This window comes from Clarias gariepinus, chromosome 15 (assembly GCF_024256425.1).
Source record: "Clarias gariepinus isolate MV-2021 ecotype Netherlands chromosome 15, CGAR_prim_01v2, whole genome shotgun sequence".
NCBI lineage: Eukaryota > Metazoa > Chordata > Actinopteri > Siluriformes > Clariidae > Clarias > Clarias gariepinus.
Window position 1 is genome coordinate 15982222 of NC_071114.1, and position 24504 is coordinate 16006725.

General features: G+C 38.4%; 1 protein-coding gene across 1 annotated transcript in view; it reads left to right on the forward strand.

The window, feature by feature from the left end:
- Positions 1-24504, forward strand: part of fbn2b (fibrillin 2b) — a 71060-nt gene that overhangs the window by 22938 nt on the left and 23618 nt on the right. Inside the window, exons 7-23 of the mRNA XM_053512646.1 lie at positions 3173-3370; positions 7757-7882; positions 12976-13101; positions 17542-17694; positions 19189-19371; positions 19463-19609; positions 19865-19984; positions 20086-20211; positions 20341-20463; positions 21003-21278; positions 21530-21583; positions 21899-22024; positions 22579-22704; positions 23074-23190; positions 23618-23755; positions 24078-24128; positions 24257-24382. Coding sequence (XP_053368621.1) covers positions 3173-3370; positions 7757-7882; positions 12976-13101; positions 17542-17694; positions 19189-19371; positions 19463-19609; positions 19865-19984; positions 20086-20211; positions 20341-20463; positions 21003-21278; positions 21530-21583; positions 21899-22024; positions 22579-22704; positions 23074-23190; positions 23618-23755; positions 24078-24128; positions 24257-24382 — 2316 coding nt within the window. The remainder of the gene's footprint in view (positions 1-3172; positions 3371-7756; positions 7883-12975; positions 13102-17541; positions 17695-19188; positions 19372-19462; positions 19610-19864; positions 19985-20085; positions 20212-20340; positions 20464-21002; positions 21279-21529; positions 21584-21898; positions 22025-22578; positions 22705-23073; positions 23191-23617; positions 23756-24077; positions 24129-24256; positions 24383-24504) is intronic.

Below are 24504 nucleotides of genomic sequence, written 5' to 3' on the forward strand. Positions count from 1 at the left end.
TGACTGTCCTGGTTAGATGTCCTGTAAATCATATGGCTGTAAAACCATAGGGTGACCAATCCAGGAAAAGTTACAGTCCTGATGGGATGTGAATTACGTCGAGCCTCTAATATTTCCCTTCTTCTTATGAGAGGCCTCTCTTGTCAGACCTGTGTGAATAGATCCATTCTTCTCACATATGGAGTTAACATTCTGGTCCCTAAGTACACTGGATTTTTTTTTTAGCTTTCCAGAAACCCTGTAGTCCAAAACTATGTCACTATAGGACAATCATTTACCCAATGCAGAATATGTCAATTTCTTTTACATGTTGTACTTAAGAAGGTTAAACCTAAACGTTACATAGCTCTAGAGGTGTTGCACTATTTACGACACACCTGTCATTTTATCTAGATAGAAACATAGAGCCTGTTTTATGACTACTACTGGCCATGCTTCCAAATAACAGAAAGGGGTTTTAGAGCAAGGGGCTAAGGCAGTTCAAAAGGCCACCCTGTGAAACAAAAAGGGCCAAATGTAGCGCCCACCTATGCAATGATTTGCCAGTAGTGACATGTGAAAGAATTTCACCAGTGTGCTTATGGCTCTTCTTGTTTGTTGCCCAGCCAAATAACCTCTTAAAGTACAAATCAACGAATGACCTAGTCTCTCCACGATTACTTTGGGTGGTCTTTAGATTAAACTGAGTTGTTTTTTTTCCCCACACATTCATTACAACACAAATCCTTTCTTCATGTATCCCAGCATAACTGATGTCAGAGCACAGGGTCAGCTATGATATGGCGCCCCTGGAGCAGGTATTGCTCAAGGACCTAACAACAGCAACCTGGTGAAGCTGTGGCTTGAACCACCAATCTTCCAATCAGTAACTCAGTGCTTCAACCCTCTAAGCTACCACTGCCCTGATGTTTCGATTGAACTAATTGACAAACAAGTCATTAGTGTCCTACTGTGGATAAAAATATTATACACAGTAGGAGATTTTAAACCTGTCAGCATTAAGTTGTATCAAACTTCTCAGTCGTAAACTATAGAGCATGTTTTTTGGCAGAAGTTAAGACTCCCTTAGTATTAATTGCCGTGCTAGAATGGGCCCCAAGGCTTAAGAGTTCCAGACCAGATTAGACATCATTCCTTCACTGAGCCAATTTCTCATTTATCTGCCCTCTTTCATGACAGCTTATCACATTTGGCCCATTAACATAGTAAATGATAAAGGTAGGCCAAGACCCTTTAGGGTATAATGAACTGAAATTCTCAGAATCAGATTGCAGTGTACACTGATACCCTTATCTTGGCCTCTTTACCAATGTAAATTCCATACATTCATTCAAGAGCTTCAAACTTTTTTGTTGTTCTTCTTCAAGTTCTGTCATGTGATTTGCAATAAGTCTCTCTCTCTGAATCATGGACTCCCTGCTGGAATAATTTGGCACAGTTTCAGTGTAGTGACTAAATGGAAAAGGCTTGCACAAATGGGATGAGGTTGTAAGTGAAAGGTTTTGATCAATCACGCTGCTTGAACTGTAATCAGTCAAAATTGCTTCCGAATGTTGTCTGCGTCACCCTTGTATAGATCCTTTTTGCTAATCTGTTTTGTGAATTCGATCCATACATTCATTCATTGCCAAGGCAACTCTTTTAAGCTTGGCCGGTCGGTTCTCGGGAAAAAGTGTTATAGTCCGTTCTGTTAAAACAAGCTGCTGGGCTTAGTTTGGCCTCACAGTGCTTTGCTGAGTTATTCTTCAGTTATTCTTAAACACACACAGACAGGACCGCACTGAACTTGGCCAGATTTTCACTTTGTCCCTGAATCTCTGGAGCATTACTTTTCAGCAGATGAAAGCAACTGGCAGACTAAAGCAGGTTCTGTCCTTTTCTCTCCTACTTGTGTCCTTTTAACCAGATTAACCAGACACCAGACTTTTCTTTTTATTAAAGTTTTTACACCAAATGTATATATTCAAATGTCCCCTTCAAATTTTTTTTCAAGAACCTTAGACCTGACCACAGTATCATATTTTGGTGCCATTGCACGAGCCCAAAGACTTTACTGCTGATTTGTTTGTAATCAATGTTCAGAACATGACTGATTACAGTAATAATCAGTAGGACAGCTGCAGTATAGAGTGAGAGAGGAACTGATGAATTGGGATTAGGATATGGATGGATGCATCTTGGCTGGAACTTGTTGCTCCATAGTCACAAGCAGGCATTATTAATTGGATCCAGATGTGAATAGGATGCACCCAGCAGGTTGCCTCTGCTTGAGAAGGACTCACATTCCTGCACTCAAATCATCCAGGAAGGATTGTAGGTCAAGGGTGCACATGAGAGAGGACAGGAAGGGAGAGCAGAAAGGAGATAGTAGGGGACAAAAAAAGGTGGATAGCGACAGGAGAGTGGTGATAGACAGGTTTCTCTGCCTATAGCACAACTCTTTCTAATGGTTTCATCTTGAACTACTTTTTCTATCCTCTGTGGAATGAAAATAATTTCCTTTTCATTACACCCCAAGTTATAACTTTCTACCTAAATATGATCATGACCACTGGAAAGTATCTAACCCTCCTGAGAACTTTGAATTAATCTTGTTCTTCTGATGTCTCTTCCACATGTGGGTCACAAAAATCATGTGTATGCGTCCAGGAGTCCTTCAACATTTTGTGTGCATCTAACAATATTACAAATTTGCCTAATAATACAATTTACACCTTATTTGAGTATTCAAATAAATCTTTGTTTGCTGTAAGATGACAATTCCCCTTTACTGGACTTAATACTGTTCCAGCATAATAGAGCCTTCGCGCACAGAATGACAGCCATGAAGACATGGCTTGCCAAAATATTGGCATGGAAGAACTGGAGTGACCTGCACAGAGCCCTGCCATTAATCCCAATGAACTCTGCAAATTCCTATAGCCACATTCTATAATCTGGTAGAAACTCTTCCCAAAAGAATAGAGCTTAATATATTGAAAAGGGGACTACATTTGGATTGGGATGTAAATCAAGCACAAATGGTTGTGATCATCAGGTGTTAGGTGACATTTGCTTCTATAGCCTTCTGCTGGACCTACAAATCTAGGTCTACTTCCACCAATAAGCAAATAAGGTTTAAAAGCAAAGATGTATTTTAAGCATAAATTCTTTTTCCATTTGTCTATTTCAGACTACAGGACTGGACCATGCTTCACACAAGTCAGCAACCAGATGTGCCAGGGTCAGCTGAGTGGCATTGTGTGCACCAAGACACTGTGCTGTGCCACCATTGGCCGAGCGTGGGGTCATCCGTGTGAGATGTGCCCTGCCCAGCCGCACCCCTGTCGCAGAGGGTTCATCCCCAACATCCGCAGCGGCGCCTGCCAAGGTCAGAGGTCATACTCTAATGAGGGTTATTTACACATGAAAGTCAAACAGGTCGAGGATTAGATCTGTGCTAGGGCTGTATGATGATTGCTAAAGGGGAAATGCTGATTATCTTGAATATACTTACAGTAAAAAGCTGTGGAACTTCCTGTAGTGTCTTTGTAAAATATTTGAGATTTGACTATGCTGCATTAGATCTGATTATGCACCTAAATGAATTTTAACAGTTACATTTAATTTCCTGAGTGAACAATATATTTCCAAGGTACAGATAACATACCTTAGAGAAGGGATGTTCAAGATGTTCAAGCTTGTTTACAAAGATCTGCATTAACAACTAAAGTTTTGCTAACAGCAACTTTATAATGCTTTCCCATTTATGATTGGGTCACAGATATAAATGAGACATCAATTGAAAAGGGTTATGTTTTGTTTCATAGAGGCTCCTTATCGCTGTCAAATTAGTGGGGTGGACTCTTGAAGTGGAGAATAAACTCACTTCAGATGTATTTAAACATTCTGTTTTTTTGTCAGTGGTTATTTAACAACCTCTATCATGTTTGTGACTTTACTAATAAAACAAGAAATGGTAAGTCTGTGAAAACTCTTTCCTTTCTTGATGTGTTGCCTTCAGCTAAATAATTTACATAAATGCATGTTTTGGCTTCAGCATGTTGCAACAGGTCTTAACAGAGAACAGAATTGCTGAACAATTTCTACATTATATTTCAAAATACTTTGCCATGGCAAAGTTGACTCCTGCTCTAGAGTATAGACTTTAAAACCTTTTTTCAAAAAGTGCATTTACGACAGTCATTTAACATTTTTTTCATTCTGTACATTTAGTTTTTAAGTCTATTGTACATTCAGGCCCAATTAATGGATAATTTTCTTGATTATTTGATTATTCACATTCAACGCATGGAGTGCCTCTATATTCTGGTTATTTGTTAGCAACTAGCTAGAAAGCTAACGCAAATGGGCTATATATATATATATATATATATATATATATATATATATATATATATATATATATATTTCTTTGATGTCTAATCTGATATTTCTCTGTAAAAAGGGAAGAATTTCTGCTTTAAATAGGCTGGATATGGATCAGAATAGTCCCAGTTGACAAAGGCATTTACAGAAAACACAGTCCCCATCAACACTGTAGACGTTGTGGAAGTTTATGCAAAAATAATATTACCATCTATAGCAAAAAAAATTTTGGTTTATTATTTTTTTTAGTATAATTTTTTTCTACTGTACTTGTTTTTTTTTTAAAAAAAACAGGGAAAGGTGCACTACAGTATGCAGTAATAGCTGTCATAAGTATAGTTCAGTATTCTTTAGTTTTAGCCAGTGTAGCCAAATACAATTGCTTGTGTCTGTAGTCAAATGTTTTTCATCATCAGGAAATGTCAAAGAGACGATAAAATCTACAATTTAAACGTTCTGGTGAACCAGTGAGGAAACCAAAACAGTACAACACATTTGTCAGCCCTACTCAGCAGGTTAAAATATGAAAATTCAGTAGCTGTCAAAAAGAACTGGAGTCTGCAGTCAGTTCTTATTTAAGTCATATGTTTTCACAATACCATTTGAATGTGACACACAATTGGGATCTATGAGGCCAAATATTGAGCTGAATTAAATTTATTTACCCAATAGGCAGCTGCCTAAAACCTTATTTGGAGTCTATTACCCGCTGTGTTTCAGCTGATAAAGATGGAACAAAAGACCACTTTTTGTGGTCAGACAGCAGATGTGTCCCAAAGTAAATGCTTTCCCTGTGAGTATGATTATGCAATGTATTTGAACACTGCATTGTCCGAGGAAGCCAATGACATGCCACACTATAACCCAACCTGAAAAATCTGAAAGCCAGAGACAAAGATTAAGGCATAGACAGTGTTGGGAACCTCAGCTCCATCAACATTCCTGACCAAATAATGTGGTGTTTTCCTCCTTCAGCATCTCAAATGTCTTCAACAGTGTAAAGGTATAAACCAAGGAATTTGGAACACAGCTTTATCCACTCTTTTATTTTTTCTCATCTCTTATCTTATGTATTTTTGGGTAAGAGGCCAAAAACCCTTGATTGCAGTTAAGTCGGCACTGACATTTGAAACACAAAATGAGAAATATGACATGACATTGAGGTTACAAGTCTGGCATCGAAACAGGATAGTCTGGCCAAGGTGTCTGAATGAGGCTGAATTAATGACCACTCGGACTGTGTAACGACACAGGTTTGATGTGACACTTCCATTACAAAGCTTGACTAGGTCCAGTCTGAACCTGGTTTCTCAATTAGCTGGAAGTCTCTAGATGATCTCCACATGGACCCTGAGGCTATGGATTTCGCAATTCCCTGACAGTAATGCATCCTTAAAAGTGGACATGTTGGAATGTTGTCTTGAGGCCACGTGCCCCAACATAAATGTCACAGTAAAAATGCCAAAGGCTAAAGTTTACAAAATTGAGGGATTAGAGTGGAATGAAGTGATCAAACAAAAGATAATCTGCTCATTCTTTTGGCTCGGTGACGGATTCACCTTGCCTCTGAGCTTATTTCCACGTCACTGCTTTTGCCGGTATTTACCAGTTTCCTGACTGCAGTGCAGACTTCATAAAAATGCTTGAAGACTCCGTGAGGTCTCTGCTCAATGACTTGGGGAAAAAAACAAACTTTGAAGTCAGTGAAATTCCATTGACTTCTTTTTAACTTAAATACCCCAGTGCTTAAATATTAGATCTTGGAGACAGCTCTTAAGTCTGGCTTGAATACAAAGTGCACACACACACACATGTGTGGATTCAGAGCTAGAGAATAATTCTTGGAGCATCAGTCTTCATCGAGGCGCTTTGTGTTGGGCACTGGGTACTCTTCAATGACGAGAACTATTTTGGCTCTGTGAAGACAGAAGACAGATGAGTAATGCATTAAATTAAAACCAGACTGTAGTTCTTTTCATAAGTAAATCCATGTGAGTTATATGAGAGAGAAAGGGAGCGGAAAGAAAGAGACACATAATGAAACTTTACTGGGGTTTACTTCAGGTTTGCTTAGTCCGTTAAAAACAAAGGATATTCTGCAAGTAAAATTGCAGTAAAAGTTGTTTCTCAACAGCTTATCAGAAGAAAAAAAATGTTTGCTTGGCAGCTAGAATGCCCTTTCATCAGTTTATTAGCTTTATCAGATCTTGTTTCCTGGTATTTAAAAATGCATTCAATTTGCATCTAAAATGGGCAAACCGTCAGAAGTGTCTAATTTACTTTCTGATTTGAATTTGCAGTTTACATGATTAAATGCGACTAACAGTAAACAGAAGAACACTGGATAAAGGATGTTTAAAAACTAAAATATAAAACTCTCATTTAGTGGTCAGGAATATGCAGGTGGAGAAATGTTTAGGGAAACCTTTTGGCTTACTGTAGGTGCATAACTGATAATTTTGTGCATTTATATTTATGGTTTACTTGTTGTAGTTAAATTTATTTAGAAGTATTGTAGGTCACATTTTACTGCACTCATATCATACTAGAGTTCATGAGTGATGCTAGAACTGTTATAGCCAGACCCTTTTTAAATCTGCATCCAAGTGAGATTGCTGTTTTCACTTCCCCAAATAGCATCAAGGTGGAAACGTGGGAATTCTAAGCAAACAGATAAAATGTTGACTATGTTAATACTGTATGTTCTTGATAGAGAATAGATAGAAATTAAGACTATAAAGCACTCTTATGGAATAGTCTTTATATTTGGTTTGTGGTAGTTAAGTGGTTGGTGAGCTGCAGAAGGCTATAGATCATGTACATTATCCTGTAAGGACGAAGTAAGAGATTAAGGACAAACCAAATCATAATAAAGCTAAATATAACCAGCTTCTACAAACCTCCTGAAATGTAAAAGAAAGAATAAAATTGATAAAATGTTCCCTATGGATCAGGTTACTGCTTGGCTTAACTAGCCAGCCAGTTTCATTTTGAAGGAAAGGAGGTGCTGGCACACAGCACCTCTTTTTAAATAAGTGTTCTTCTCTTATGAGACTGTTCTGGTGCCAGGATTCCCAGCCTCTCTTTTTCTTTCTTCAGTCCATTTTTGGAATGTCTGCTTTAAAAAAAAAAGAAATCATCCCTTGTTTAAAACATGGAAATCTTGTTTTGGTTATAGTGGGAATGAATTAACCTGTGAGTTAGAGCCTGTTTGTAAATTCATAGCTGTACACTGGCTTGTGAAATGTTACTTGAGGCCATACAATGAATAAAACACAACATTTTACACATAAGACGGGATGCTATTAGTAATTTTCATTTGTGTACGTTGAATCTGTGTAAAGAATGTGTGACATACTAGGTTCTTTCTTTCATTTTGACTCTCTAGATGTGGACGAATGCCAGGCCATCCCTGGACTCTGTGCGGGAGGGACCTGTATCAACACTGTGGGTTCGTACGAGTGTAAATGTCCAGCAGGCCATCGGCAGAGTGAGACTAACCAAAAATGTGAAGGTGAATTTTCTGAAATAAATCATAAACACTAGAGCTCATATTAAGTTATTATTAAGATGCTTTTCTTTTTAAATAAGCAGCATCTGTCAATTTCCAGTTTCATTCACTTTTTTTGTTTTATTGAATTGACATTCATTGTAAATCAGATCATGTAGTTAGAAGATTTCAGAAATGTCATTTGTTTAAAATTATGCCTTAACTGCAAGAGGCAGTCAAATACAGTGCATATTCTGATAAACTTCTACATTAACTTGAACAGTTTAAGCATTTTTTTTTGTATGTTCTTAAGAGTTCTTAGCTTCTGAAATAGGTTTTACTATGAACCTTTTTAAAACTAGAGCCCAGTTGTTGTAGGTTTCTGCATATAATCCTTAAGTAGTCCTCTAGATGGTTCTAGATTTGAATGTATTGTACTCTTGTTCTTCTACTGTGGTCTTTTTCAACACTTTATCAACACTTCAATGGTGCAGTGTTTTCAGACATAACACCAGTAACTTTTTCCGCAAAATGTTGGCAGATATTTTTCCATCTGCAATCCATTGCTGAAAGTATGCTGGACCATACTGTATAAGAAAAATCCAGAAAGTCAGGATGTGATAGAAGATACACAGTACTGTGTAAAGTGACAGCTCATTTAATTATTTTGGATGTCGATCGAACAATTCAATTTATGTATTACATGCCTAAAACACGCTTGATTTTTCCAACTACATGTAATCTTAGTAAATTAGTACAATTGGCAGAACCTTTAGTGGTGAGTTTGCTGAAAATGCTCATGTAAAACTGTAAAAATTCACAGGGTATCACATACACTGAGAAGATTAAGCAAGGAAATTGTGTGCAAGAGTTTGCAAAAAGAGAAGTGTTTTGGTGAGGTGGAAGGGTGGAACTACTGAAGTTTTATGGCCCATGGCAGAGTTGGCTTTTCTCCCAGAATCTAATTATCCTGTAACCTGGCTTCTATTTCTAGAGATTCTACTAAAAGATAAGTTTTGGTGTTACATGAGAAGATGAAAAGTAAAGCGATTATATCTTTGGTGCATGGCTCTAAGAATCGGAAACAATTATGTTGTTTGCTTATCGTCAACCTTTACCAAAGCACACCATGCTGTTGAAATACACTTGTTATCATGATCAGATAGCTAGGAAACACTGGTCTGTTTTTTGGGCTTGTTTGTCTTTTCATTAGCCAACATGTTAGAGGCTTTAGGGCTTTTCCTCACTCTGTGTCTGTTTTTGCTCTGGGGTATGTTACTTTGCACTGATTTGATTGGGTGGAATTTAAACAATGAGAAGTAAAAACAAGCAGGCAAGTAAATTCAGGGTGGGGGAACGCAGCTTTTTTGATTGGGCGAAGACGTGAAAGGTTAAAGAATCGGCTTGTCAGATACAACAATGCAATTTCGTGTGACATTTCTCTTTCCCTTTTATAGTTAAAATAGTAATAATACTTGAACCGCAATTTTACGTTTCAACTTTTGTTAGCTTAGCATTTATTATTTGCTTGATACACAATGAACCAACCGTAAACATTATTTGGTGAACGCAACAAAAATGGGCATTCTGTCAATGAAGTGATTATGTTGCTTAAGCACATTCATTTCCACCTCCCTTTTTATCATGGAAGGTGATTTCTTTTCTAGTAATGTGTGTTATAATGAAATAATAAAATTCTTGTTACGTTTTACACTCTACCATCTGGTGGAACCCTTAATTAAAACCTCTTTAGGAGACTAAGAACCCTTAATTATCCAATAAGTCTTTAAAGAACCCTTAAATAAGAAACAGAAATCCAGCTTAAAATTAAACCAATAAAGGCTGGACAGTGTTTTACTTTCAGGACAAATCACAAATATATATTCTTACATTATGTACTCTTTAATAATTATTTTCCTTTTAAAGCATGACCAGAACTGTTTTATTCCTTAATTAATTTATTGTTAGTTAATATTAAACAAGCCTAATAGAGATCAAAAAGGTCTTTATCATTGTTAAATATCCAAATGAATATACGAGTATAGTAATATAACTTGAAACTACTTTCATTTTCTTTGGGTAAAATTAAAGACATGTAATGCATAAATAATCCAGCTCATTTTAAATTAGCACTTTTAATCAGTGTCATGGGGCAAGCATTGTAGGTGAAAAAAAGAGACATTAACAAACACGTTCACATATGTTGTTCGTGCAGAAACAGAATTCATGCAGTTTTATCTTAACCATAACGTACTGGAGCTGAGTAGAAAAGCAGAGATAGTAAAAGGCTTTTGCTAGATGGACCATGTTTAGATTGTGAAAACTTCACTTCCCTGGCTTGCTAACCCTAGCTGGTGTCAGAAGAGCTGCTTACGTGGAATAGCTGAGCTAATTACAAGACAGCGCTGAACTGCAGAGATGTGTTCCCTCAGGCGCTGTCTGCATCTGTCTCTTACTTCATTTGATGCTTAAATAGGCAAGGAAGAAGGTCTTACTCTACTGCAGCTAAAAAGCTATATTTCACAGACACTAATGAGTGTGTTGCATCCAACCACATAAAATTGTTATATCTATAATTGAAGTAGGCAATGAGAAGTAAGAGGCAGAAAAACATGGATATTGTTCAGTTTAGCATCGGACTTTTTCCCCTCCATGTTTCGCCATCTCATTCTCCTCGTGTAAACGCAAGGTGCTGGCAATGGGCCATCTGTTAACGCTTGAACAAAGAACCGTATACATCTGGAATGGGTGGCCACAAAGGGTGCTTACAAATGGTAGTGTACAACGATGTCAAGCCAACACACAGACAGACATTCTCACATGTTGTATTTGTTAGGAACAAAACACTTCTGGGCATGCTTTTCTAGGAAAATAATCCACAATGGGATGTTGTGATGCCACTCTGAAGGAATCATTTATCTACAAGAGCACATTCTGATATTATGTCTTTTCTACTACAATAAATTAAGTTAGTACAATTGCAAACCTAATTTACTGTATTAAAAAAGTAGTAGGAAAAATACAGTTTAAAAAATCTGAATGTAACATTGTCTGATTAGCCGTATTTGAGTGCAACAAATGCAATGTGTTAAGTAGACATAAGCACTCTGAAAGTACACCCAGATAATACACACAGCAGTCGCAATTTATTCAGGTGGCATTCATTTCCCTTAGAATACACCCTCTTGTCTGGCCAGTGTAAAGTCTGAGTTAGTTCACAGGACGTCTGATTTATTTAGCTGGCCTCTTATCATTCCTGTTAAACCACTACTAATGGAGCAACTTCATGGTTTCTAAGTTTTTACTTACACAGCTACTTTTCACAATACGATCAATATGATCAATAGTCACTCAAACTACATAAATAAACAAAAAAACAAGAGTATATTATGGATATTTTTTCCATCTCATGATGTTTGATGTTTTAGATTCCCATCGTGAATAATTCCAGTGTACATAAAATGTAGTGCCAAATGCCATTGCGTTTCTACTCATGCTGCCATGCTAAAGTGGGGAAAACCCATGTTCTCACCTACAGCTCTTAAACTGTCTCCTGGTTTACATCATCTAATGCACTCAGAGCTACGAGGATTAATTTCCAGGAAAAAAAATGTTAGAGGTTCACCAGAGTAGAAAAGCTTCTATGAACCTTCTAATACTGAAGTCTGGATGACAAGCTAAGTCTACTGCCTTTTTCTTTTTACAACCAAGCTGAGGCAGCTGTGTATACAGGCAGAAGGATGACGTCCTATTGGAATAAACTTCTGTTTCTTTAGCCATCACTCTTATTTAGGGCTGGCTACACCAAATTTATCAGTGTCCATTTAGAACCTTGAGTTAAGCATTGCTAGTTTATTTTGCAGGGTGCCAGCCAATATCCTGTTGGCATCAGTTGAGAGCATTTTGGCTGTTCTGTAATAAATCAATACATCTTCCAGATTTATTTATTGTTTTAGAAATCCAGACTAGTGCCCCATTCTGATGTGGAGAGTAAAATGTGCAGAGTGTATCTGTGAGACAGATTTTCTTTTTTGTAGTGTATTAAGTGCAAATTATTAATTGTTGGCTTGGTGTTTAAGGGGGAATTACAGAGAATTATAGAAAATAAAAATCAGAGCAACCCAATGCCTGGTTATCTAACCTCCGCTTGGCGTGTTATCCAACCCTAATTTACACTTAATACTTGTTAATCAGTTTTTAAAAGGATTTGAATATTAGAGCCAGGTATTCAATTTATTTCAATTCAATTTTATTTATATAGCGCTTTTAACAATGGTCATTATCTGAAAGCAGTCTCACAAAATGAAAACAAAATTTATGGAAGTGTGTATAAGTAAAGAAAAAATGTGTTTAGATAATAATGAGATTGGGAGATTGTCCCTGATGAGCAAGCAAAACTCCCTGAAATGGCAATAGGAAGAAACCTTGAGAGGAACCAGACTCAACAGGGAACCCATCCTCATTTGGGTGATGACAGATAACAGAAATTATATACCGACATAATGTGTTATTCTGCAGGAAGTTCAGTATAACAAAAGTTGTCCTAGTTATCATGGAGTCCAGTTCAGCACTGGGATGAGTCAGCAGGGGCAGAGGACGGGGTGGGGGGTGGCTTGGGGTCTCTGAATCACTAGAAGCTCAGGAGCAGCATGTGTAGATCCAAACCATCATGAAGCAGAATGCAGCTGGAGGTGGTCCTTTTCTGGATGCCTCAAGATCTTTACAGGGTTGGCCTCTGCGTTCTGGAGCTGGCACAATCTCCAGTTGCCTCGGGATGGGTAGAGAAAGGAAAAACAGGTGTGTAGGAAGAATAATAAATCACTAGTACCGCAGTCTACCATTGATATAGATGATATCGCTAGTAGAAGGCAATCTGTGGCCAAGTGGGAGGGTTATACTTTCTTTTTCCTGAACCACACAGTACTGCCTTAACGTAAACTTGAAACCAGACCTTACATCTGGCCAAACCTAAACCATATTTTGCCCAGAATTATGTGTTATCACAAAAAAAAGAATGTTTGACAGCTAAACAAACAAACAAAAAACTCTCTTTGGTTTGGTTTGGTTTGTTTTCATAGTACCAGATGTATTACTGCAGTTTTGTTTGACTTTTCCAGATGTGGATGAATGTTCCACCATCCCAGGGGTTTGTGACGGTGGGGAATGCACCAACACTGCTGGCAGCTATGTTTGCACCTGTCCACGTGGCTTTGTCACCAGTGCAGATGGCTCCAGATGTATAGGTAAGACATTACACACACTCTTCCTGACCTGTAATTCCAGCTACATCATCAGCAAAAAAATGGTTCAAATTAGTAGTTGAAACACAACCAGATACACATATTATTTTCCTGACCTAATGAGGTCATGTTTCCAGCACAGGTGAGTCCATATATGTATGTCAGTCTTTACACAGACACACAAAACACACCTGTCTGACATCTGGCACCATGTTTCCTCTGTCTACGTGAGTCAGTTGACCTTGGCTTATGGTCATCCTTTGCAAGCTCAGGCACGTGGAGTGTGTGTATGTGTGACTCAGCTCCACATCTGCTGTTAAGCACCAACAGGTGTTAATGGATATAGGCATCTCCTAACGGCTCTTTCATTCCTGAGCAGACCCTCTGAACTCTTTCTCAAGGATCCGTCTGTCTGAACACAGGAAGTGGGTGATTATTGTAATGGAGAAGTCGTATTCGCCTCCATTCATTCGTCATCTGCCATCTGTGAGGAAGGTCTTTTATTTTACTGCTTGCATCATTGACTTCTTTTAGTTGTGTAATCACACAAAGTGGTTTGGATCCCATGGATCTGTTCAGGTAAATACGTTATGATAAATATTCCCAAAATGACAGTCAAGTATAAAAGAGGCCAATGAATTTCTGTTTCTGGCAGTAGATGATAAAAATGCTTTGGTCCCATTCCCAAATCTGGAACGAAGGATTAAGGGGTTGTGGAAATAGAATTATTGTCTTCTGTATATCTTTACAGAGACGATGTGGACATTCCAGACTGACTGGTAATGAACTGACATGGGAACAGTGAGTGGATAGCAAACGACTAAGTTTATTTTGGGAAAGTTTCAGGCGTTCAGTTGTGGATTAATCTGAAAACAGCTCTTGTTAGTACTGGGAAGTAGGACTGCTAGATTTTAGTCCCAGGGGAGTAGAAGCTCAGCAGGGAGACACAAGACTGCTATTTCCTCTTTACACTAAGGCTAGATGTTGATTCTGGCATGAGGTTGTTCTCTGACTCACTGAATTTCTGAATACTTCTTCCTTCTCTGACTTGATTTTTTTTTTTTTTTTTTTTTAGTTAATTTTCCAAACTCCTTTTTTATTCCCTATAGGGTTTGCCTGTCTATAAGACAGATATTTTTTACATGCCACCCTACTATTTTTAACTCTAAAATGAACTATCAATGCGAGCAAATTTCTAAAGCTCCAGGTGATGTATTGTCAAATATTCCAAAATAGTCCATTCCCACTATACATGTGACTTGTCTGGTGAAAATACTTACGATTCCCTTGGGCCTAACTGATCTCACTCAGATTTGTTACCTAAACCTCGAAGTACAAACTGTGTACCATATGACATACCACAGAAATCGCCTCCTCTGAAAGAGCTGCAGAATGTTGGGAGGTTTGTAAGAGTTATGCAGACTGTTGCTGTTTTAGCTTGGGAAAACATAGTGCCGTCATGGTCCAGGCTCAAATGTGGTGCCACTGCATTTGGTTTTGCTCCATCATGGGAAGATCGCAAGTTAATATCTTGATATTAAGATAGCTAGAGTCTAACAGCTTAATTGGTCCTGCTGTTGGAGTAAGATTAAGTAATGATGAATGTCTGCTAGTCTGTAGGAGAGTTAGAGATCTGTATGTTCTGCTACCTCACATGACCAGCAGTTTGAAAAGCTGAGGTTGCGTTGCGTGATGTGTCAGTGGAGGCACATGGTAGGTTTCATTTTTCCAGATGGGAAGCTGTTAGGCAGTGGGAGTAGGAATTGCCTGGTACTACCTTGGAAGAAAATTGGAGAAAAAAAAGCACTATGCCACACTAATTATGCCAATTCAATGTTATACTGTGAAATTCCAAGAAAAAAAGAATGAAGCAGGGAAGGGGAAAAGAGAAAGGCTGCAATTGTGCGTATAGAAATAAAAAAGATCTGGTTCCAATTACAGCTATCATCTCCGTCACGGGCTTTGCAGAAAAACCCTGTGCCCCCACCCCTTATGCCCCCTGAGCTACATTTTCCCCTTTCTCTCTGCCCCACTGTGTCCCAGTGGGCTTGCTGGTTGGGTTTAAAATGAGCAGTTTAGCCTCCAGACAGATGGCTGCCTAGGTTGACTGGAATTGACCATGAGTGCTCCACATGGAACTGATTAATTTCAGAGCGCTGTCTCATTAGACTGGCTAATCGACATGCACCACCCCTCCTGTGTGCTTATGCTTTTCCTCTCTCTAAACACACAGGCCCCTCGAAACTCTTTTAGTCCCAGTCCCACTTTCTGACCCTGACCAGGAGAAACTTGCAGTCGCAGAGCCATTTTTGGGCTGCTTTCAAGTCTGTGTTTTTCAACCCCCTCTTGACATCTCCAGCTCCTGCCTCATAAAGGGGCTTCCTGGAAGCCGGCCTTGAAAAGGGCACACATCAACCTGACTTCCTGTGAATACTCACTGGAGAAAGTCAGTACTTGGAAATCTTGGAGTTCATCCTCAAGGCAAGGAGTTCAGTATTCTGAAGTTGGACATGACTCATCCAATTTAGAAAAAAGTGTAACATTGTGTGTGTTTGGCAATAAGTGAACCACATAACTCAAACACAGTATATCCTTTTTTTCTGTTTACTGAACGTAGTATTTCTTCTCTCTTAATTTCTCTGCTTTTTAGTCACTTAAAGAAAACTTTAAAATCTTTTTAGTAGACTATGCTGCAAAAATTATATATTGAATATAGTTACATTTATGTACATTTTCTTTAAATAAGATAAATAAGATTACAACAAACCAAATATAAGATTATTAAGCTTATTGTAGTGCTGACCACTGTCAGCACTGTCTCGTTAACAAAGCTTAGTAGTTAGCATTGTTGCCTTGCACCTCCAGGCTCTGGGTTCAATTCACGCATCAGGATCTGTGTGCATGAAGTTTACATGTTTTCCTCATACTTTCATCCGGGTACTCCAGTTTCCTACCACAGTCCAAAAGTATGCAGATTGGGCTAAAAAGCGTTCCCCAATTGCCCTTAGTGTAAATATGGGAACAAGTACAGTGGTCAGCATTGGCTTTTATGGTCTCTAATTGAACAAGAGGGGTTCCTAGATAGATGGATGGAAGCTTATTTCTAATCAAACTTTACTAAAAGTTTAAGCAAAAATGTCATGGTCTATTTAAAAATATAACAACTTGCAAAAATATGTCTATTTTTATATCTAGGAATTATTTTTTAAAAGAAGCTACATTTTCCACCTATAGTACCAGACATTTTTGCTAACAAGGTTTGGCTAGATTCAATAATATTACATATGTTAAAATGTCATGGTTTGCAGTGTACTAGCTGAGCTCTTAGATGGCATGAGATCATGTCTGGCATCCTTGCCAATTTTTTATTTATTTTTTTTAGTTTCTAATTAGATCATAAAAGTTCTTTGAAATACATTACATTGCCGAAAGTATTCACCCAACCCTAACAAATAATTGAATTCAGGTGTTCCAATCTTGGTTACTCATGTATAAAATCAAGCACCTAGGCATGCAGACTGCATTTACAAACATTTTGAAGGAATGGGTCACTCTTAGGAACTCAGTGCAACCTGTCCAATAAGTCCAGTCATAAAATTTCCTTGCTATTAAATATTCCACAGTCAACTGTTAGCAGTATTATAACTAAGAGGAAGTGAGTGGGAACAACAGAAACTCAGCCATGAAGTGATCACATAGAATCACATAGTTTACAGAGGTCACCAACTTTCTGTAGAGTCAATAGTCAGAGAATCCCAAACTGTAGATTAACTCAAGAAAAGTATGTGGAGAGCTTCATGGAATGGGTTTCCATAGCCGAGCAGCTGCATCCAAGCCTTAGATCACCAAGTGCAACGCAAAGCATCAGATGCAATACTGTAAAGCAAGCCTCCACTGGACTCTAGAGCCATGATACTTGTCTGACTGCATTGTGCCAAGTGTAAAGTTTAGTGAAGAGGGACAATGATGTGGGGTTGTTTTATATGAGTTGATCTTGGCCTCTTAGTTCCAGTGAAAGGAACTCTTAATGCTTTAGCATACAAATACATTTTGGACAATTGTATGCTCCCAACTTTGTGGAAATAGTTTGGGAATGGGCCCTTCCTGTTCCAACATGACCGCTCACCAGTGCACATAGCAAGGTCCATAAAGACATGGATGGACGAGTTTGGGTGGAAGAACTCGCCAGACTTTTGGAATGAATTAGAGCAGAGACTGAGAGCCAATGCTGGCAACCTGGCTGTGTCAGGGCTTAAACTGCCAACCCTCTGATAAGAAACCCAGAGCCTCAACTGCCTGAGATACCACTGCCCCCCATCATCATTACATGTCTTGCACCTAATGAAATTGACACAGTTCTTTAAGGTTATTTATGTTAAATGTTTTTGTGTTCATTTATTTATAGTACCTTAATCATTACTCGCTCTCTGACTCTTTTTTCAGATCAGAGACTGGGAATTTGTTTTGCCTCCTTGGCTAATGGACGATGTGCAATGGAAATGACTGGCCAGTACACCAAGATGCAGTGCTGCTGTGATACAGGCCGGTGCTGGGCCATGGGTCACATTCCAGAAATGTGTCCAGTTCGTGGTTCTGGTGAGTTTATAATGCAAGTACATGTATAGTTATGCACACACAAACTCACAGTAGGACACACTCTCAGTAAAAGAAAAAAAAAAAAAGAATTCAAAGCCACACACAAATTATGAGTTACCGACGGATCCAAACCAGTGTGGGTCATGTAAAAGCTTTGGACAGAGTGACAAAGACAGATTCATAACCCATCCTCAGACATCCCTTGCTTTTTAGATACTTTCCTTTTTCACCCAAGTGCTATCCATCCATTTGGCTCTGAGCTTGTGAGAGTGTATGTGTGAGCCACAGGAATGTACACCCTGAGTGTTTGCCAAAGCCTGTGATAGGCCTCTTTTTTTTCTGCTTCATCTCCATCCATGGCCTTCATGCATTTCCAACTAACAGAGAACACATATGCTCACCAGCCTGTGGTTCTGTTTATTCTAATAGGCTTTTTTACATGCAAAATACTGTCAGAGAAATAGAATTAAGTGTAAATGTGTGTGTATTTCCTTTCTAAGGGAGGGACACTTAAATAGAGTAAAGCTGGGTAGACTTTGTAGACTGGGTAGACTTATAAGACATTGTGTCTCTTGAGTCAAGATTTATGTTAAAAGAGCTAGAGCAGTAGTTCCCAAACTTTTTTCCTTGCAGCAAGGAAACAAGCCCTTCCCCCCAATCCCCACCCCCACCACTCTTCTGCAAAACCCCAGCCCAGCCCACATACACAAAAAAGGAATAAGTTTTTATATATTTTTAATTAAATTTGAAGTGTGTAATTAAGATCATATTTAACTTGTGGAAATCTAATTCCGACCACCTCACAGCATCAAAGCAGACAAAGGTTTATGCACCCCCTGTGATCTTTGGTGCCCCCTTGAGGGGGGACGTGGACCAGGTTGGGAACTATTGAACCAGAGGATGTGATTCGGTGTATAACCCTCTGTGTATATTTAGTCCTGACTATTTACCCATAATTCATAGCATAGTTACAGACTGTGAAGATTAGGAATGGGATGACAATTTAAAAACAGTTATTTTCATTTAGTCTGAGATTGCAAAACATTGGCTGTTTTATGAACTCTAAAACCATCATTCTCAAAGTGAGGTCTAGAGATTTTATGTTATTACAGTAGTTGACATTACAACCACATTATCAACACATGTAGAATTATCATAGACTTTATGATAGAAGTTTAAGGGCAGTTATTATCAAGGAATCTTTAAACATAAGAACTATACAATACATATTCAAAACTACAACCATTTCACTCTATTTTTTTAATTACTGAAGCAATATTGGCAAATGTTTTCAGTTATTTTATTAGTATGGATCGAAGAAGGGCTGGAATTCACACATGATACAGGCTTTTGTGAATCGAGATTGTTTTTTTAGAGATAAAGAATCCCCTTAACCTTTTCAGAACCATTATTTTAGTGCTGGCTATTGAGCAGTAGCAGCAGGTTAAGCCAACACATGTTACACAGTGTCAAAGTTGTCCTCTCTACTTTTAGATGAATATCGGAGACTGTGTATAGAGGGAATTCCTTTCACAACCGGCAGAGAGACTATTAACTTGTTTAATGGTCACAAGTATCCTGGACAGAATGGGCATGGGCCTGGACACGGCAATGGCAATGGAAACGGCAATGGCAATGGAGGAGACTGGCCCAAGATTGACACACGTCCAATAATTGGTAATTTTACATTGTTTTTATACTATATGTGTGATTTTTTTTTTAAACAATATCTTGTATTGAGCACTCTGTCTTGCCATTTTGTTTGCAGTACTGCCTCAGAATGTAAGCACGACCATCGATGTGTGTAAGCATTTCCCTAATCTGTGTCTGAACGGCCGCTGCATCCCCACCCCAAACAGCTACCGCTGCGAGTGTAACATGGGCTATAGTCAGGAAGGGCCTGGCCAGTGCACAGGTAACACATACATAGTTAAATAAACATCTAATAAAGTTATCCAAATTTGTCTTTTGCTAGAAGCATTAAGATAAAGTTATATAACAATTTAAACACTTGGGAGCACGCTGTTATAGGGAAGTAAACAGTGACAAGATGGTGTTATAATCCTTGATGCAAAGCAGAATGGCTTCTCTTCCCTTCTCTCCTCTTTTCTCCTTTCTCCTCTGCTGCCATCTTTAGGCCATTCATGATGTAAGATTTTGTCTCTTGTAGATGTTGATGAGTGTAGCAGTAACCCTTGTGTGAATGGAGACTGCATTAACACCCCGGGCTCGTACCACTGCAAATGCCACGAGGGGTATCAGGGAACCCCCACCAAGCAGGCCTGCATTGGTACGAGTTGTGAAATGGATTTCTATTTAATTGTCCATTCCTGGTGCACAGTCATGCAAAAAAAAAGCTTTAACATCCTCTTCCAATGTTAATTGTTTCAGATATTGATGAATGTATTGTTAACGGAATCATGTGTCGCAACGGCCGCTGTGTGAACACAGAAGGAAGTTTCCAGTGCATCTGCAATGCTGGCTTTGAGATCAGCCCTGATGGAAAGAACTGTATAGGTGCCGATCGAAACTTCTCACACTCTAAGGACATCCTTTGTTATCACATCCTATGCTAGTCTTTACACTTAATTAAGTTTGTTCTTGTTTTTTGCTTTGGTGATAATGTTATTTATAATTTGTTTGCAGATCATGATGAATGTGCGACAACCAACATGTGTCTGAATGGCATGTGCATTAACGAGGACGGCAGCTTCAAATGCATCTGTAAACCTGGCTTCACCCTGGCTCCAAACGGACGCTACTGTGTTGGTGAGCAAAGGCAGCTTGGCTCTAATGTAGTTGAATTAAAACAATAATTAACTATCTGAAAGCATCATCAGCTAAAAGACAAGTTCCAACTATATATGTGTTTGCGTGTGTGTATTTCTATACTGTGTATAAACCTATTAATTAATTAAGTTGATGAATAACAAACCTGCTTAGTTAATAATTTTTATTTTAATCGGAATAATGCACTTTACACACATTGGCGATTATTATGTGACCATTTGTTGTTACCATTACAGTATTAGCATGTTGTAATAAAAATTTTATAGTTTTATGTTAACTTAGTTGCTTTTAGCTGGTTCAGCTAGTCTGGTTGACTAGCAAAACCTGTCTGAAAAAGCTGCACTCACATTTGACAGATGCATTATGGAGAAATGTCAGAATGAATTATAGAATTTTCTTTTTTTAGATTATCACTAGTTTTTGACTGAGAGTCATGCAGCAGCCGCCACTTGGATCAAAGATCTTTCACAGTAGAGCTTTTTTTTTAAATAAACTCCTGCTTTCTTCTACTCTCACAGACATAGACGAATGCCAGACGCCAGGGATCTGCATGAATGGCCGCTGTCTGAACTCGGAGGGCTCGTTCCGCTGTGAGTGCCCGCCTGGGCTGGCCATTGACTTGGATGGCCGTGTTTGTGTGGACACACACATGCGTACCACCTGCTACGGCACCATTAAGATGGGCACATGCTCACGGGCGTTCCCTGGCGCAGTGACCAAGTCTGAGTGTTGCTGTGCCAATCCCGAGCATGGATTTGGCCAGCCATGTCAAGCTTGCCCTGCTCGCAATTCAGGTAAAGGTTTTAGATCTTTGCTTTAAAAATTAAATATATAATTATCTCTAGTGCTGGTAATAAATTCAAAGGTGGGGCTAAATCAAAATGTTAATGCATCTACAACACAAAATGTTTAAACAATTATCCGAACGCCTGGATTAAATTTTAACTGAGAAAGATTATGCTTATTCAGTACTTTATCATATCTTAGACTTGAAGTTATGTTTATGTGAGACTGGTAAAGTTCACTGATCCCTTGTTCTCTCCAGCTGAGTTCCAGTCTCTGTGCAGCAGTGGCATTGGCATGACAATAGATGGAAGAGGTGAGTTTATAAATACACACTGAGACTCTATGCATACACAGACCATGCATGTGGTATTCATCTGTTTTTCAGCTTTACATAACAACTGTTGCCATATTTTCGTTTATTCCTAAACGTTTAACCAAACAAAAACTAGAAATAATATTTTGTATTAGTAATAGTCTAGTAATATTTATAAAAATGATACCCATTGTACCACAGTGCAGCATGAAGTTTAATTAATACTCCATTAATACTGTCGAGCCCTAGGTCATCTGATCAGAATTTCAGCCCATAAATGAAACAGAAATGCTTAAAACATCTGTTTCTTTCCAGACATCAACGAGTGCGGTTTGAACCCAGACATCTGCAAGAATGGGGTGTGTGAGAACCTGCGTGGGAGCTACCGCTGCATCTGTGACTTCGGCTGGGAGCCCGACTCCAGTGGCAAGAACTGCGTGGGTGAGTGGTCACGCCTGTCTATTAGCTACAGGACCTTTCCATCCACATTAAGTCTGCTTTAGTCATTTAAGTTAACTGTTAGTCATTAAAAAAGGAAATATATTATTAGGTGTTTATACAGTTACTTTTTTTTCTTATAAAAAGCACAATTAGCAGTGTGTTTATAGAAAAACAGAGGGTATGTGAGTAGAAACACTGATCCTTGTGGTCCTTTTTGCATCAGTAATAACACTACAATATTATTTTCATGTCAAGTTAAATTCTGATTGTTACACTGTAGATCAGAGGATTTGTCTCATTTGTCAAAACATTAACTTGATCAGGTTTTATTAAGTTTACAAGCTTACAGTATACAGTATATACTTACACTTACACATGTTCATAAAGATAGATATTTGTTCGTGCTGCTGTCAGACCAGTCCACCACTTTTGTAATATTACAAAATTATTACAAATATTTTCCATAACAAAATTTTAGCTCTCTAACTATGGTGAAAAGATTTTTGTTTTTTTGTGCTCATTAATATTCCTTGGTGGATTCCTGTACTTTCCAGACGTGGACGAGTGTCTGGTAAACCGGCTGCTGTGTGATAACGGCCAGTGCAGAAACACGCCTGGAAGCTATGCCTGCTCCTGCCCCAAAGGTTTCATCTTCAAATCTGACTCAGAGACATGTGAAGGTGACTTTTTACTTCAAAACTTGTAAAAGTGCTTATTTCAACCTAGCCTGCTTGTACAGATCTGTAACTCTGTAATCAGTCAGTTAAAAAAACTTTTAGGAAGCTTTTAAGGAGGATTTTGTTTGATTTTTATTATTTTTTCACTCAGCTTATTACTTGGCTCTGTCTACTGATGTTTATAAAGATCAGACAGATATTTTTTATATGATTATGCATTGGTGTTTAGCAGCTTTTAAACCAACAACAGTCTGAATAAAAGTGACAGCACAGTCATAAAAAGCAAGCAGGATGTGACGATCTTCTTAGAAACACTGAAATTCTTTTGGTAGAGTGACAGCATTAATATTTACCGGTCTCCTTGTCTTACAGACATTAATGAGTGCGAGTCTAACCCCTGCATCAATGGAATCTGCCGAAACGTGGCCGGCTCTTTTACCTGCGAGTGTTCTCACGGCAGCAGGTTAGACTCCAACAACATCTGTGTGGGTAAGTACATATCTGTGTTTCTAAAGCATCATGCTATTGTTTTGCCAACTGTTAGCAAATCCTATAGAGTTTTTACAGAGTTTTAGGAAAACACTGCCTGGCTAATCAGGTCATATAAACAATATATTGAACAATGTATAAACTGTTTATGATAAAATCGCTTGACAATGCCAAAAAATTATACAATGTATACCATATAAGACATATTAAATTGCTTACATGCACTGAATAAAACCTATGGAACAATGATGTTAAAGGGAAATAAACCATGACAGTGTGGGCTGTGTCCCAACCAAAAGTCGCCTGAATATGTGACATGTTTTTCTTACACTATAGCAATTACACCAGCAATTCCAATTTTCATTCATAATTAAACAATTCAATATGATTTGTTTATTTACTCATTAAATTTGTTTATCAATGGCAGAGAGTATGAAAGGTACCTGCTGGCTGCATGCTCAGGATGGCCACTGTGAGGTGAACATCAATGGAGCTACACTCAAATCGGAGTGCTGCTCCACTCTTGGCGCAGCATGGGGAAGTCCATGTGAAATATGTGAAACAAGTGAGTACATGCGAATATACAGTAGAGATACAGATAGTGCAGATGCAGAAACAAACAAGCAACACTAGTGAAAAATCAAGAAACCTTGTTTGTGTTGGTCAGTAGATCTTTTCTTGCAATTACTGTAAATGGAATCATAGACAGAAAAGACAAAAAGAGATTGCGCGAAATAAACACATAACACAGGGGTGGGAAAAAACTAAACTATTATTCATAATGACAATCCAATTTTCTATTCAGTTGCAACAGTGCCATTATTTCATTATTTTCAGTTTGGGGTGTTTTACACAGATTTAATAACAATTGTTGCTTTTTCCTGCAGACCCACATTGCCCCCGTGGTCTCACTCGGAGGAAGGGACTTGTGTGTGAAGGTAGGATCTCTTGAATTTGCTAATTTTTCTGGATGTTTGTTTAGGAACAACCAAACTCCCAGTTAAATATACTCAAAAAAGGAAGTCTGTATCAGCTCACTGAGGTTCTGTCTCTGTATGTGTGTCAGACATTAACGAGTGTGAGGTTTTCCCGGGTGTGTGCACTAACGGACGCTGCGTGAATACACATGGCTCGTTCCGTTGCGAATGCTCCGAGGGACTCACGCTGGACGAGAGCGGCCGCACCTGTGTCGGTGAGGATACCTAGTTATATATATTTTTTCCTATATACGTATGTGTGTGTATGTGTGTGTGTATGTGTGTGTGTGTGTGTGTGTGTTTGTGTGTGTAAGTAAATATTTATTTATATTGTTTA